Below are 16,092 nucleotides of genomic sequence, written 5' to 3' on the forward strand. Positions count from 1 at the left end.
AATTTGATTGTTCTGTGAAGAAAACACAACATTAAGATGAACAAGAAAGAGGTGAAACATTCCATTTAGAAATTCTGTTCTAGGAAATGCAATAGATTAAGAATGCCTTATGTGTTGATATGCTACAAAGAGAAAATTACTCCTAAACCCTTCTGGATTCAAAATGAGTTTACATGATGACAATTCTTAAGTTCCTCTGCAACTGGCAATCATCAAATAGTAACTTCCACCTGATGGGGGCTGTTTTTGGTAGCCTGAGATATCCTAAAGGAAAAACACAATCCACAGAAAAGGAAATTCAGGAATCACTTGTCTAATTGATGAAACAGATCTGTGGATCCTGAATTTAACCATTATCTTTTTTTTTTTTTTTTTTTTTTGAGACAGAGGCTCACTCTGTTGCTCTAGTTGAAGTGCAGTGGCATGATCTTGCTTCACTGCAGCCTCAACTTCCCAGGCTCAAGCAATCCTCCCACCTCAGCCTCCTGAGTAGCTGGCATCACAGATGCATGCCAACATATGGCTAATTTTTGTATTTTTGGTAGAGACCAGCTTTTGCCGTGTTGCCCAGGCTTGTCTTGAACTCCTGAGCTCAAGCAATCTGCCCACCTTGGCCTCCTGAAGTACTGGAATTACAGGCCTGAGCCGGAGTGTCCAGCCCCATTATCTCTTTATGTGGCTTTTAACAAGCTATTCAAATATTCTCTACTTAGGGATCATATATCAAATCAGAGAATAGTTTAATATTTACTATGAGAATTTCATCCATGTAAGCTGTCTAAATGAGATTAAGATTTGCTCTATAAATTGCGCTGAATGGGACTCAGAAAACAGTACCATGTGACTGACATAAACCTGCGTGTCCTTTTCATTTTCTGCAATTTCAACAGCAACTACTGACAGCACATTAATCAGTTGCTTTCAACTTTCATTTGGTATTTAACACCCACGATGAAAACATTTTATTAAAATGCTGAGTAACTTTTTTCCAGTTATATGTTTTATCTACAAAATTATGAAACACTTTAGAAAAACCCCACCTCACTCTGGAGCTGTGTAACTTCTCTTGCAAAAACACTGTCAATTGTGGCTGGCATCCGCTTGTAAAGAGAATTAGAAAGGTCCGCTTTAATGGTGCCTTTGTATTTTGCCTGGGGGAGAAAAAAACAGGAAAATAAATAAATACATAAACTTCCATTTTTTTTTTAACTGTGATTATAAGAAGAAAAGAAGAAACTTTCTTCCAAAACAGAATTGATTTTAAAATCTGCAGACCATTTTAATTTTAGATACTGGAGCTGACAAACTCCAGTATTCTGAAGAGATAGAAATAAATCCAATTTATCATAGAGAACACTTTCTATGAGACATGCAGGATATAACGGCTTTCCATTTAAATGCAAGCACATTCTAAAAGTAAATCTATTTGTGTATATTGACAGTTTCATGCTGGATGAGTGAGCAAACAATTCGAGTTGTTCCAGAAAATACAAGTCGTTAGAATCTACTATCTAGAACATGACAAAGGACAGTGTTCTTTTATTCAGGTCTTCTCAGCCTCCTCCTGCTCCAGGGGGAGGGGTGAGTGAGTGCTTTTTTTGTTGTTTATGTGCCTACCCACCTCTAGCCTGCACTGTCTTTAAGCCATCTCAATCACTACTCTAAAGACAAACACTCTTTCCTCTTGGGAAAACTAAGGTTCAAGGGAACACAATAGATTGCTCACTTCCAATATTTTGCTCTGCAATTAACTCCTTCAGGAAACATAATCAATAATTGAGAACATCGAGTATTCATGTGCACGGGAGAATGGAACATAGCTAAGACAAACAAACTGTGTTCTTCCATTATCTGCAGATGAGTTCCTGATGTTCTTCCTGCTCAGAGCTAGATTTCAGTATTGATTTATTGAACACAGATCCTGTGCAAGCCTTCTGCTACCACACTCTTTGGATTTTGGTACTTAATGAAAGAAAATGTACTGATTTCATTCAAAATTGTTTCACATTAGCAGAAATAATCCCAAGAACATCCAGTTGATCTTTTTCCAACATAATTTATGAAACACTAGAGGTCAGTCATTTACAACATTATTTCATTCCTTTTCTTTTCAAACATATCTAAGTGATCTATTCACAGACTCCAGTAATGCCTCATCACAGAAATCATCATCGTTAACATTATGCTTTACAATGCAACATAAACTGTAGTTCTAAATGCTCTCAGAAAGAAACTACACAATTTTTCAGCTGGAAAATGAATATAGCATATTCCTCAGTCTGTGATTTTATAACAGGTATCACTGTTGAACTGAATTTTATCCTACTCCAAAATAGTTTAAATTCATTTAAAATTATTTATCAAAGATATCACATTTTAGAAAACTGGTAAATCTTATTTATTTCCAAAATGATATTCAATCATTTATCTCTAATATATCTATTAGGAAACAAAATAATGGAACTTCTAAAGTGAACTATTGTGCCAGTGCTTTACTTATTTGATAAAAAGATGCCTTTTCAAGAGGAATCGTATATAAATAAGAAAGATTTAGAGTCAAAATATAGACATATATAATAGAATATATGAAGCATACATAGTAAAATATGTCAATCTATATGAGTTTAACGACAGTCCATCACATTAGATAATTATGTAGCTATTACTAACATTCAGTAGTGCTTTTGAAAATATTATTCTTCATCTCTTTAATGCACAGACTTTCATCTATATAATAAGAAAAAGATAAATGCAAGCCAGTTTGCAAGCTTTTGATACCTTACCTCAGAAATAAAAGCACCAATATTTTTTACATGGTTTAGCATCGGAGTGTCAGTCACAAATGTACACTTATCCTTGGACTTTTTAAACTCTTCTTTATAATGGATCTAAAAAAGAGAATGATTTACATAAGAAGAGAAAAAGAAAAACAATTCTAATGGCCTTTTTTGAATGAGAATTAGGTTGATAAAGTCCATTTACTGAAGTAAATACTCAAATGTGAAAGGGGCCTCAAAACAAGCCAAGTTAAATAAACGGATATCCAGCACAGGATTGCAAAGATGATGAGGCATAGTGAGGAAAGACCATTCTTTAGATAAGCGAGGGTCCAGTTAAGCATCAACACCAGGCGTGCTGGCTACGGGTGATGGGTCCTGTTTACCCAGCCTGCCCAGTGCAATTAGCAAGCATGTGCCATCTCACTCCTACAAGTGTCCTGGTGTTTTGTTGCTTTTAAGCCTTGACATGTAAGCCTTTGGCCAAACAGAAACACAGCTGCCTATCTCAAGGTAGAAAATAAGTAGTCAGCATGACAGATGTGACCAATTAAGAAGTAGAGGCAGAAATTAAATGGGGATCACTATTAGCGTTATTACCTAGACATACTTGATTACAAGAAGAGGCTTAAATTGTGGCCACCATGGGCTTCCTGTTACTAATTCCTCCCAATTTATGAGCACCCATAGGCTTCCCAATCCTCCTCCCCAGTGCAGAGAAGAACTGAACCTGCCCAGAAAGCTTGCTATGTAGTGGAGATCATTCCAGAAGACCTTCTTGCTGGAGATCAGCAAAAGAAAGCCCAGTGAGGCTTAGCTAAGCCTGCTCATCTCTTCTCTGCAACTCACAAGTCAAATGACTCACTCTCTTCCCCTTCGGGGAGAGGCCAGAATTGTTATGCTGGGGGAAGACCTGGGTGGATATTTGAGCCCAAAAGAAGTCAGGAAATGTGGAGAAGGACCTAAAATATAATCACACTGTCACACTAATTGCTGCACAATCTGGAAACTGGGAAGGCAAAACTATGACTCATTGAGAAGATGGAGGTAATTTGCTAGAAGTTGTATCACTCTGTAATATACTCGTGTTTATCCTCCCAAGACCGTAAATACTTAGACTGAAAAAGTGTTTCTGTTTCAGATGATAAATTATATGTTCTCCCTAATTATAACCCAAAAGCGGAGTTGAATTGCATATACTACCTGGTTCTTAGAGGACGTGAATAATATTGATGTTATATACTAAGAGTACATGGAGATTTTCCCATATGCAAACCTGATTTGAGGGGCATTACTTAACCTGCGGTAGAACTAGATACAGATTAAGTGAAGTTATTTCAAAACGCCATATTTCACTGCTGTGACTCTTGGATATCAGATGCCTGCCACATTAAACATTTGCTTTATTCATGAAATCAACATGAGAACATATTTATCTTATCTGAGCACTAAATTACTTTTTTTCTTCTCAGAGATTAGCCATAATTTTAGGTTCCTGCAAATCACCCTCCTCAGCCACTAGTAATTAAACTGTTAATGGCAGTATGATAAATAGTAGGCTATTTTGATCATATGGAGAAAAAAGTATCTCCGTTATGTAATTAAGTGTGAGAGAAAATAGCCTATCATTAGGCTTAAGTTTGACTCATTATTTTTATCTTTTGCCACCATCTATTCCCCATCACATTCACATTCTTCACTGCAGTGGTATGTGCTTGTGCCTACAGCCTCCTGATAAAGTCTGACACATGCAGAATGTTCAGGACAGGAGGACTGGATAAGGGTGAGGTATTTACTTCTTCTGTTAGGCAGACAAATAGCTCAGTCTTAATTGTAGACTCTATTTTTTTTCTTGGGTCTTTATTAAAAAGATACATATATTTGTATATTTTAATTGAAGGTGTATTTAAAATTTAAGATCCTTTACAATTTGTACAATTCAAGAGAAATTGTACAATTTGTTAGAAGTCACAATCATGCGTGATTTCAAGTGAATTGTGCAATATGAATGAAAATAAGCAAAGAATCTTAGATTTTTAAATACATAAGCAATATTTATATAAATATTAGATACATATTAGTAGCCTTCCTACACCAAGATAATAGGAAATGATCGTTGAAAGGGAACTATATTGGTCAATGAAACAAATCTTAGGTAAAATAAAAATCACTGAATAGATTGCTATATTTTATTACAGCCATGTCTACATCTTACAATCTCGGGTTGACGCCATCTATTGGATAGACTGGCCACTCCCATTATCTCCTATTAAAAGAGCCCAGATGGATTAATGAGAGCAGCCAGGCTCCTGCCCAGCCCCAGAGGACAAACTGATCTAAACCAGGCATGGTCATGCCATTCAGTGTTTGGCCTGGGGACGCCACACGCTCTGTGACTTTAGTGGAAATCTTCCCAGAAGTGCTTCTAGCGTTTCTGGTATAAAGGGAGAGATGCTGCACAACCCTTTGACATTCTGTCTTCCACATTTTTCCTTCTCAATCACAGGGAAGGCAGCAGCAATGATGTCATTACCAAGGAAAAAGCCACCATACTAATGACGACAGAATAGAAGGAAAGGAGCCTGGGAGACTGATAACACCCATAGTACCCAGACTGAACTACCTACCTCCAGGCTCTGTATGTGGAGGCTGGGGAAACAAAAACCTACTTGTTAAGCCATTGTGTTAGAGTTTTCCTGTTTTTACAGTCATCTGCACTCCTACCCAATACACAACCCAACACCAAAAGACAAAAAGGGCAAAATTGATGACTTCATGATCATTAAGATGTCCCAAACATTGACCTTCTCTTTTGCCCTCACCCACAAATCCCACATGTCTCCATTACAATTAGGATGAATTTGGTGCAGGGTCGCTTCCTCCTCCTGGCCAAGTTTCTTTGAATGAGTATGACATTAGCTAAAGGCTGAAATCAGATGACAGACATGGAGATGTTTGAGGATCTTTCCTTTCACAAGAATTCTTAACTGAAAGTATCTGGAAAGCCTTTTCACAAGTGAAATCACACAAGTTAAATTCAATAAACCCTGGAAGGAAGAACTATGGCTCCATCATTATTTAACTGGGCTGGACATAGCTAAGGTCACTCTCCCGGGTTTTCTGATACCATCTAAGCTTTCTCTGGAGGAGTAACCACAGAATTTAATGTTTTTGGCATTGAAAGGATTTACCCACAACAACGTTCATTTGCCTGGAAAATATTCTTCCTGCTGCCATGCAGATGAACACCCTAAACAGCCTTGAACTAAACACTGAGTGAGAGGCTGCACGCAGATGCGGTCCACCTGTTGCGGCAGAAGTCTCTTTCTGCCTAATCTACAAGAAACATTCAAAAGATTCCCTTTTGCCCAATCTTTTTTATGACTCCCCACCAGAAGGCTACTAGATCCATGATTCTGAATACTCAATAGAGAGGATAGGTTTAACTTATTCAAGGGATTGATTAGATATTGTTAGATTAGACTAACAGGACTAAATATGAGAGAGAGTATATCTGCGAAAATATATCTGAGAAAATACTAGTATTATGTGATTAACAGAAAAATAAAAGAGGCTGCCTCAGAAGACCAGCTGTTCTTCAAAACTGGGAAGTGAGTTGTGCAGAGAGAAACCCCATAACATGGATAGAGCAAGTGCAAAGCAGAAACTAGGTGGGGGGAGAAACAGAAAGAAAGAAAAATGCCTTATACTGATTCCCAAAGTGAAGCCACTTGACCTGAAAAACTGACATTTCTCTCTATGGAGAATTCTAAGCAGGCAGGCTTCCTAGGGCTGATCTCTAGGCCAATCTTGCTTAACATTTCTATAAATTGTCTGACAAGGGGATGATACAGCAGTGTCTACAGGTCTGCTGACTCCAAGCTGTCTCAGTAAGGGAAATGGCAAACTGAGACGAACTTCAGAAGTTCTCAAAGGGCCAGGCAAGAGGGCAGAAAACTACAGATTAGATCTAGTCCTAGTGTGGTTAAAATAATTCAAACTATTATTTAAAGATGGTGGGTCCTAAGCTATCAGCTACAGGTCAGAAATTAGGAATGAAATGGCTCTGATGGTCTACAGATCATCAAGCTGATCTAACAGCTTTCTGCATCTCCCAAGTCTAAGAAACTCTTCATAGCATCGTAAAGGGTGCTAGAAGCTAAGCATAACATCATCCTGCTCCAGACATGATCTAGACCATCCACATCTGTACCTCTCTGCACAGTTCTGATTATTACATCTTGGTTATTAAGGATATATGAAAGCTGGAAGAAGTCCATAGAGTAATAATTAGGCCGTACGAGGAAGAGAAGTCCATGAAACCATCCCTCTCATCTACAGAAACGAAGCAGGGCCAGCCCGGTGGCTCACACCTGTAATCCCAGCATTCTGGGAGAACGAGGCAGGAGAATCACTTGAAGCCAAGAGTTCGAGACCAGCCTGAGCAACATAGTGAGACTCCATCTCTACAGAAAAGAAAATGAAAATTAGCCAGGCATGGTAGCACACACCTGTAGCCCTAGCTACTTGGAAGGCTAAGGCTGGAGAATCACTTGAGCCCAGGAGATTGAGACTGCAGTGAGCTGCGGTCACACGACGGAACTCCAGCCTGGGCAACAGAGTGAGACCTTGTCTAAAAAAAAAAATAAAAAATAAAGAAGAAGAAGAAGAAGGAAGGAAGGAAAAAAAGAAAGAAAGTAAAGAAGAGAAAAAGGAAAAAAATCTAAAAATTAAATAAGTGTCTTAGCAAGTATAGAATTCTATTTGGAAGCAAAATGTGAATGTGTACAAAGATATAAATTAAGCCAGAATAATCATGTCCTAAATTTAAGTAGTACATTGTACCATGCAACAAAAATCTGTAATAAACGGAAAGTATGTCTATCTGTTTAATTTTACCTACATGGGTGTGAAATGTATGGCTTTGGCTTTTGCAAAATGACAAAGGCCACCACCCCTCATAACATGTTGGTTTTAAAGTCACTGATAAACAATCTTATCCAAAACAACTCCAACCAAATCACCTACTAACTACAGTTACCACTTTAGTCCTCATGGTTTGCACTTCAATAAAAATATATCAAAGCTGGAAGAGGTTAGGAACTTAGGGTTTTAGTTGGTAGCATTATTACTAATAATAGTAACATAATAAGGCGAATAACAACATTTCATGGAAATCTACAGTGAGAGATAACTTGCAGTGTAAGCCTTTGTGTTCAAATATTACTGCCGCTGCTTAACTGTGTGACCCAGGCAAGCTACTGAACCTCTCTGTGCCTCTATCTCCTCACTTCAAAAAGGAGAAAAAGCATAGCGCCTACCTCGCAAGCTGCAATCCCTGGCACACAGTAGTCACTAAATCTTAACTGTTGCCAATATTGTTATTGTTGCTGTTGTTGTCATTGTCATTTATTATTACTGCAATTTACAGAGAACTTTCACATACAATAGCTAATGACTATTAAGTAATAGCACAAAAAAATACTTAATTTAAAGGATAATTACATCACATGTCAAGTATATGGGAAAGGGTATGATTTCCACCACTATCCTTTGTGCTTGCCTTCTGGTTTGTCAGAAAGAGCCAGTCATATCTAAACTGTGATTGGATGGATGTAAAAGGAAGTAACAGACAGAGTAGTTAATAACAGCTAACATTTATGGAGTACTCACAATGTTCCAGATAGTTTATTCAGCATTTTAGATGCATTACCATTATTTAATCTTATTATAAATGTTACAGCTGAGGGATGGAGCCCAGCCAGGTTCCATAACCTTCCCAAGGTTACTGTGGAGTCAACCCAGGCAAGTTGACTTTGGAGGATGTGCGAGACCACTGCCCTCCTGCCCAGGACCGACTTCCCTTAGAAAACAAAGGTGCAAAACATTCTGATCATTTTGCTTATTATCAACAACAGAAACAACCAGTACTGTGCTCATCTCTCTAAATGAAGACACAGGCACATATTCACTTTAGAGGAGCTACCCTTTCTCTAGACCAGCAATCCTCTTAGAACCGTTAATGAGGATCATCTAAATTCTCATCCCTGGTGAGCAATATTTTTCCTTGTACTTCTTGAATTCTAGCTTACATATTTAACATAAAATTATATGTTCAATCATTCAATAATTCTGGGATTCCCTTAAAGTGTAATATCAACCAATCCCAGTTACTAAAAAATGTCACAACAAAAATGGCCCTTGCACTAATATCCTTGCACTAATATCAGGGTTCTTAGCAAGCAGCTCAGTAATCCACAAATCCTGAATTGTAAGTAAATATTATGTGCATATATATATACATATATATGTATATATACATATATATATATACACACACACATATATATACATATATATATACACACACACACATATATATATAAGTGCATTTTCCTGTTCTGGAAGACAAGTCCATTCATTAGATTCTTCAGAAGGCCCCAAACTGTTAAAAAATGACTATTCATTTAGATAGAGGGCCTCCCAAGACAAATTACATCATTATATTCATTCTAAAATCTTTGGGGGTTCTCAAATGGAATAAATACTGCAATTCAATGCCTTATGATTTCATGCCAGAGTGACAGCAAAACTCATAAGGGACAGGATTCTGGATTAAGAATGAGGAGACTTGCTCTAGCAGAAATTCTCTGTATAGGTGACCTTGGGGAAATCACTTAAAATTTCAGGACTTTGTTCCATGATCTGGAAAGTGACTGTTTTAAAAGGTGATTTCAGGGTTTCCCCCACAGCTCTATGCCTCTATAACATAATAATACCACAGGTGCAATGCAAAATAAGACAAAAATTACTCCAGCCACTTACATCGCTAATGAGTTCCGTGCATTTTCTGGCCAATTCCATGCTTAAGTCTTCAATAACAGGCTTATAGAAGACCTATTTGAAAAAAAAGAAAAGAACAGAAAGAACATTTTTCTCATTGTCAATTTAGAGGAACAAACGCTGGTCTGAGTATGTGTTTTCTCACTCACCTGGTCTTCTTCATTTTCTTCTTCCCCTATTTTTTCTTCTTCCGTTTCATCTTTTACATCCTCAAACACAGGGACCCTCATTTTTACCCTTTAAAATATTTATATTTTTAAAATTTACTCATGTGGCGTCCTTTTTTGTACCACAGTGCCCTTGAGATGCTGACGTCTCTAGTGCTCTGGCAGAAATGCCCTTGCCCAAGCCTCAGCCCTATTTAGCCCACACTTCACTCCTTATCTCAGTGGTGTGTGAGTGAACAGAACAGGATCTCAGAGGTCTACCAGGCTGGCCTCACGAGTGGAAATAACGTATTCTTAAGCAAAATTTGATCTTATGAACTTTTAAAGTCAACATTTTTTTCCACTGGTTAAGAAATCCAAAAGAGAAAATTTATCTTTTACTAATTCTATTCATTCATAAAAGAGCATAAAACGGACTTAGAGATTCTGGGAAAACTGCTCAGCTCTAACACTCAAGATAGCACAGTCCAAAGCCTGTTATCTCAAAGATTCCTCGTCTCTGTCTAAACAAAGCTTTCACTGGAATGTCAGACTTCTTTCTGACTTGGGGTAGTGAATCTGGATCATTCAAACTCATTTTGTTAACCTAAATTATATGTTTTATCAGATATACCAGTACTTCTCACATCCTAAAAAATACCCACTTTATATTAGCTGATTAGAGGCTACTTATTTATTATGAAAAGCCCTTTGAACCACTTCAAAGAATCTATTGTGAGTTAATTATGACTGTTAGTCTTATACTGGCGAGTATGGTATTGTATTAATTGTAAACATCATTAAACATGAGAAGTTGCAGTTAACATATGTTGATACATAATTTAACAATTCTAGAAACATCGTTTCAAAAATAATCATCATCACTGAATTCTGCAGTTCTACTCATCATGTCAATTTTTACAAAGTCATTGGTGATTTGCATTATTACTCAATGGGCACCCCACATTCAGAAAAGTTTGGAAAAATAAACCATCACAATATTTATAATGTGGTATATGTCCTTGGTTACGTAAAACTAAGGTTAAAAAAAATTTCTCAAAACAAATATTTTAATGTCAATTCAGGCAATTCCAAGACTCTCTACAGCTCATGATTTATTAATCTGGTTATGTAAATCCCAGGGTAAATTAATTTTACCAAGTCATAGCACATTAGCATTGGGCATAAAAAATACCCTACACTGAATAGTAATACTGATGATACAAAATACAAATTTATTAAAAATAATACGTCATTCTAAGTAGCCAAGCATAATTTTTTTCTCTTGATATCATATCTAGTTTTCAATGTACTGTAAAAAAAAAAAAAAAAATGCCTTGGCCTTACCTAAACTGAAAATCCTAACAAGAAAAACATTCTACACAGTCATCATGTATAAATTATTTCTGAAATTGCGTTCCATGAGGCAAAAGTTCCACAAAAGATTCTGGGGGAAAAAAGCAGGTTTCTTAAACAAATGTGTTTGGGAAATCTGTACCCCAATCTCTGTCCCTGCCACTTAGAGATCTACAAGGCATATTGACATACTAGAAGTTCTGAGAAGACCTTCAACCAAAAAACCTGCTTAGGCTTGCTTAACCTCGTGTTCCCCTGAACACAAAACCTATCTATCTCATCAAATCTAATCCAATTTAATCTAATCTACCTACCTACCTATCTATCTACCTATCTTTTTTTTTAATTATACCCACTACCCCAGAAAACTAACACTGCTCTGTGAAATTTTACCTGTTACTTAGGGAAACATTGCTCTATTCTGCTAAAATACTGTGTTCTAGAAGGAGCTGTTGGTCTTGAACTAGTTTTTGATACAGGCTAAATTAATGGTATCACATATCCTGTTCACCAACAAAATACCAAAAAGAAATTGCCTCAAGCATGCTGAACTTGGAAACCACAACTCTAAGACTACAGCCATATCATGCTGGCCCAGTGTAGTGGATTCCACAAGGACATTCCTTGTACATTTTATTTGTTCCATAAAAGGAAAGAATGTGTGTATTCTAATTATTTCCCTCAAGTCCTCTGCTGGCCAGAAGACTATTCTAATATTCTATAGATCTATTACATTATCTTTATTTGGAAATAGGGAGGAGTAATTTCTGTAAACTTGTCTTGCAAATTTCTAGGAGAGCAGGGAGAAAATCTTGCCAAAACTGCCTGAGACACAGCTTTTGGCTCATATTTGAGGAGACAGTACTGGTGTTGCTCAGGGTGACACCTATTCCCCAAGGTGAATTACCTTCATCAGGCTTGCAGTGCAGTTATTTCTCATTTCCCATCACGTAATATGTTCTTAAGGACTCTTCACTGTGCTGCAAGAAAATAAGCTGTTGAGATTTAATGCACAAACTTTTGAAAACAAAAACCAAACACCACGTGCATTATGAACACAAATTTTCCATTTGAGATTCTAGAATCAGAATTTCAAGCCAAAGGGATCCTTAAGGAATCAATACACCTAAAGCCCTCTCTTTCACAGATGACAAAATGAAGGCTATGAAAACTTATCTGTCTCATTTACAAAGCTATTCAATGAAGTACTAGGATCAGAACCTAACTAGAGACCTGTGTTCATTTGTTCAACAAATAAATGTTGTTATGCCAGGCACTGTGCTTGGTGTTAGAGATACAATGGTGAATAAAATATTCTTCATACTAAGATAGAATTGGAAATAAAATACTCATCACTCAAGACTTGCTGGATGAAGTCTTTAATGGATTGTTTGGCAAGCTAGAGACACCGTTACTTTTGATTGAATGCATCTTTTTTCCTTTCACCTATAATATAAAATTCATGCAAAGTTTTCTCTAAAAAAATGTTAAGCCCTGCACTTCATCACAGCAAAATTTTCTTGTCAATAGCTCTAAAATATGACATGGAGAATATGAAGAAAGTGTTCCTCATGGACAGCTATCATGTTTCAAAATCCCCTATCAACTTTTCCAAAAACCAAGCTTAATGTATTTTAATAGATATTTTCACCTTGGGTTGCTCCAAAAGGGAAAATCTCTGTAGCTGCTCATACCCTTTACTTATTGGGCACTTCTTTTATGTTATTTACTTTTCTACTTTAGTACTCTACCCATGCCTTGATACAGAATGAGACCAAGACACATCACTTATGGCTAGACTCTCAAAGTCCAGGTCTGGCTATGCCATGTCCTCTAGGGCAAATTATTTAACCCCTCACTACCTCTAATTCTTCAGAGTTAAACAGAAAAACCGAGTTGACAGAAGTTAATAAAAAGAAAGCACCAGCGGGGTGCAGTGGCGCACGCCTGTAATCCCAGCACTTTGGGAGGCTGAGGCAGGCAGATCACAAGGTCAGGAGTTCGAGATCAGCCTGACCAACATGGTCAAACCCCGTCTCTAGTAAAAATACAAAAATTAGCCAGGCGTGGGCTGGGTGTGGTGGCTCACGCCTGTAATCCTAGCACTTTGGGAGGTCAAGGCAGGTGGACTGCTTGACCTCAGGAGTTCGAGACCAGTCTGGGCAACATGGTGAAACCCCATCTCTACTAAAATACAAAAAAAAAAAATAAGAAATTAGCCGGGTGTGATGGCAGTAGATGGGATTACGCCTGGAGTCCCAGCTACTAGGGAGGCTGAGACAGGAGAATCGCTTGAACTTGGGAGGCGTAGGTTGCAGTGAGCCAAGATCGTGCCACTGCACTCCAGCCTGGGTAACAGACTGAGACTCCGCCTCAAAAAAAAAAAAAAAAAAAAATTAGCCGGGCGTTGTGGAACACACCTGTAATCTCAGCTACTCTGGAGGCCGAGGCAGGAGAATCACTTGACCCAGGAGGTGGAGGTTGCAGTGAGCCAAGATCACACCACTGCACTCCAGCCTGGGTGACAGAGCGAGACTCCCTCTTAAAAAAAATAAAAAGAAAAAGCACCTTAAAAATAGTGGAGCCCCTCATAAACACAAGCTTTTTTTCAACCACCAGTAAAGGTACACAGTGATGGGAAAAACACTTGGCATGAAAAGGTCTTCTCATTCTCTGTGCCATTACTATCCTTTTAAAGTCAAGAAGGGCCTTCTGCAACTAGACAGCTTAAAGATAAGAGCTCACTTGCATATTTATAATTCAGAAGTCTTCTGATCTTTTGATACTTTGATGTTTACGTGTAAGCAAATATATTTCCTTAGCAACTGTCAGGTGGGTAATTCAAGTCTCTGCAGACACAGCCCTGGCCAAGGGAACGTATCTGTGCCGCCATCTTGAGTCGTGCAGTGCACAACTGTCTTTACCTTCCTTGAGGTCACCTATGACAAGACTTTCTTGGTTTTTGACTAATGTTTCATACTTATTTCACTTTTTTCTCCTTTTTTTCATAATGATAGAACATGTACTTTTCCCCAACATGGTGATACATGATTTAAAAATAAAAATTTATAATAAACAATTAAAACAGATCCAGATTCAGTTCTGAGTGGGGGGAAAAAAGTACAGAGATAAACTGTTTTTCTTTTAACTTTAAAAATGAATTCAACATTTCTTATTATAAAATATTCATTCTAAATGGTTAGGTGAAAGAAGAATTTGTTTGCCTGATTTGTTTCCCTGCCATGATGGTTTCTTCACACTCATTTTTTGTTGCCTGGTTTTTGTTTTGATGACTCTCTTCCAGAAGGTTCCTGCTTCTCAGTTGAATCCCTAGTCATTCCAACTTTGCCTCACCTATTTACTCAGTAACTGGTATCTTCCCAAAAGAGAACTTTACTAATGGATGAGGCAAGATAAATCATTTCTTGAAAGAAGAAATGTAAGCACTCTAGGACAATTTGTCTCCTTTATAAAAGAGAAGAGTTTTGCTTAATACTGGTCCAATCAACTTTTACAATTTAGAATTCATGAACATATTTTCTCCTTTTTAATGGCTATTTCATTACTCTTTATTAATCAGAAATCAAAAGAACACAAAGCAACCTAAACATGTGTCACCATGACCAATTATGCTATTAAGATTTAATAAGATGGCCGGGCGCGGTGGTTCACACCTGTAATTCCAGCACTTTGGGAGGCCGAGGCGGGTGGATCACAAGGTCAGGAGATCGAGACCATCCTGGCTAACATGGTGAAACCCCGTCTCTACTAAACAAAATACAAAAAATTAGCTGGGCATGGTGGCGGGCGCCTGTAGTCCCAGCTACTCAGGAGGCTGAGGCAGAAGAATGGCGTGAACCTGGGAGGCAGAGCTTGCAGTAAACCGAGATCGCACCACTGCACTCCAGCCTGGGCGACAGAGAGAGACTCCATCTCAAAAAAAAAAAAAAAATTAATAAGGTATATTCCATATTTATATTCCCCTTTTCACAGATGTAGATCCCATTCACAAATGAGAGCTACATAGTTAGATGGATGTTGGAGGAAGTGAAGAACAAGAAACTGGAAATAGTATGGGGCACAACAATTTCCAGTTTGGGTGTGGTGGGGAAGCCCAAATTAAAACGATGTACTCTGCTTCTAGAGGGGGCAGGAAAGTATTCTCAATGTCTACATTAACATAGCGCCCATTGAGCTGAAAGACTTTGGTTTCATTTGCAGCTTAAGACATCAGTTCAGTTTTCATAGCAATTAAGCTAATACCATGATCACTCCTGCAATCTTCACCACCAAGAGGAAGAAGCCTAAGCTCTGTGTGGTCTGTATGTGGCTTATACCCAGAACCAAAGGGTCAGGCAGGATCAAACAGCTTGACTCCCACAGAGTGTCCCTTTCCTAGAGTTTTATGTGAGATGTGTCAGGAATAATTGAGAAAGACTTTGAAATGGGCACAAACAAAACAAATTACTGAGTGTTCCCTTCAGGACTATACTGTTCTTTCATTATATTTGAACTACTTCACGATTCCATAAACTGTTGAAAACCGATAAGAATGAGAATGATTCTTATCCATAGAAATGCAAATTATAGTAGCCCCCAGACCTTATCCATAGAGGATGTGTTCCAAGCCCCCCAATAGAAGCCTGAAAGTGCAGATAGTATCAAACTCTATACATAGTATGTTTTTCCTATACATACATACCTATGATAAAGTTTAATTTATAAGTTAGGATAGTAATGACACGAAAAGACATTTCTCAAAAGAAGATATACAAATGGCTAACATATGAAAAAAGTGCTCAGTATCACTAATCATCAGACAAATGCGAACTAAAACCACAATAAGATACTGCCTTACCCCAGGCAGAATGGCTATTACTAAAAAGTCAAAAAACAATAGATATTTGTGTGGATGTGGTGAAAAGGGAACACTTAAACACTGCTGGTGGGAATGTAAATGAGTACAACCT

The 16,092-nt window shown here is 37.7% G+C and overlaps 1 protein-coding gene and 1 long non-coding RNA gene across 5 annotated transcripts in view; one reads left to right on the forward strand and one right to left on the reverse strand.

Moving 5' to 3' along the window:
- NEBL (nebulette) overlaps positions 1-16,092 on the reverse strand; it is a 518,729-nt gene that overhangs the window by 106,857 nt on the left and 395,780 nt on the right. The window contains exons 1-4 of one of the 4 annotated variants that reach the window (XM_024253876.2): positions 9,770-12,019; positions 9,603-9,674; positions 2,784-2,888; positions 1,041-1,151 (exon numbers count right to left, since the gene is read on the reverse strand). The exons of the other annotated variants lie outside the window; for them this stretch is intronic. Of the exons in view, the coding sequence (XP_024109644.1) occupies positions 1,041-1,151; positions 2,784-2,888; positions 9,603-9,674; positions 9,770-9,850 (369 nt within the window). The 5' untranslated portion in view covers positions 9,851-12,019. Of the gene's footprint in view, positions 1-1,040; positions 1,152-2,783; positions 2,889-9,602; positions 9,675-9,769; positions 12,020-16,092 lie in introns of those variants that run through there. 4 annotated transcript variants of the gene reach the window in all.
- The window catches only part of LOC129048189 (uncharacterized), a 65,300-nt gene that overhangs the window by 41,498 nt on the left and 7,710 nt on the right, over positions 1-16,092 (forward strand). The window lies entirely within an intron of this gene.

Source organism: Pongo abelii, chromosome 8, assembly GCF_028885655.2.
Source record: "Pongo abelii isolate AG06213 chromosome 8, NHGRI_mPonAbe1-v2.0_pri, whole genome shotgun sequence".
Taxonomy (NCBI): Eukaryota; Metazoa; Chordata; class Mammalia; order Primates; family Hominidae; genus Pongo; species Pongo abelii.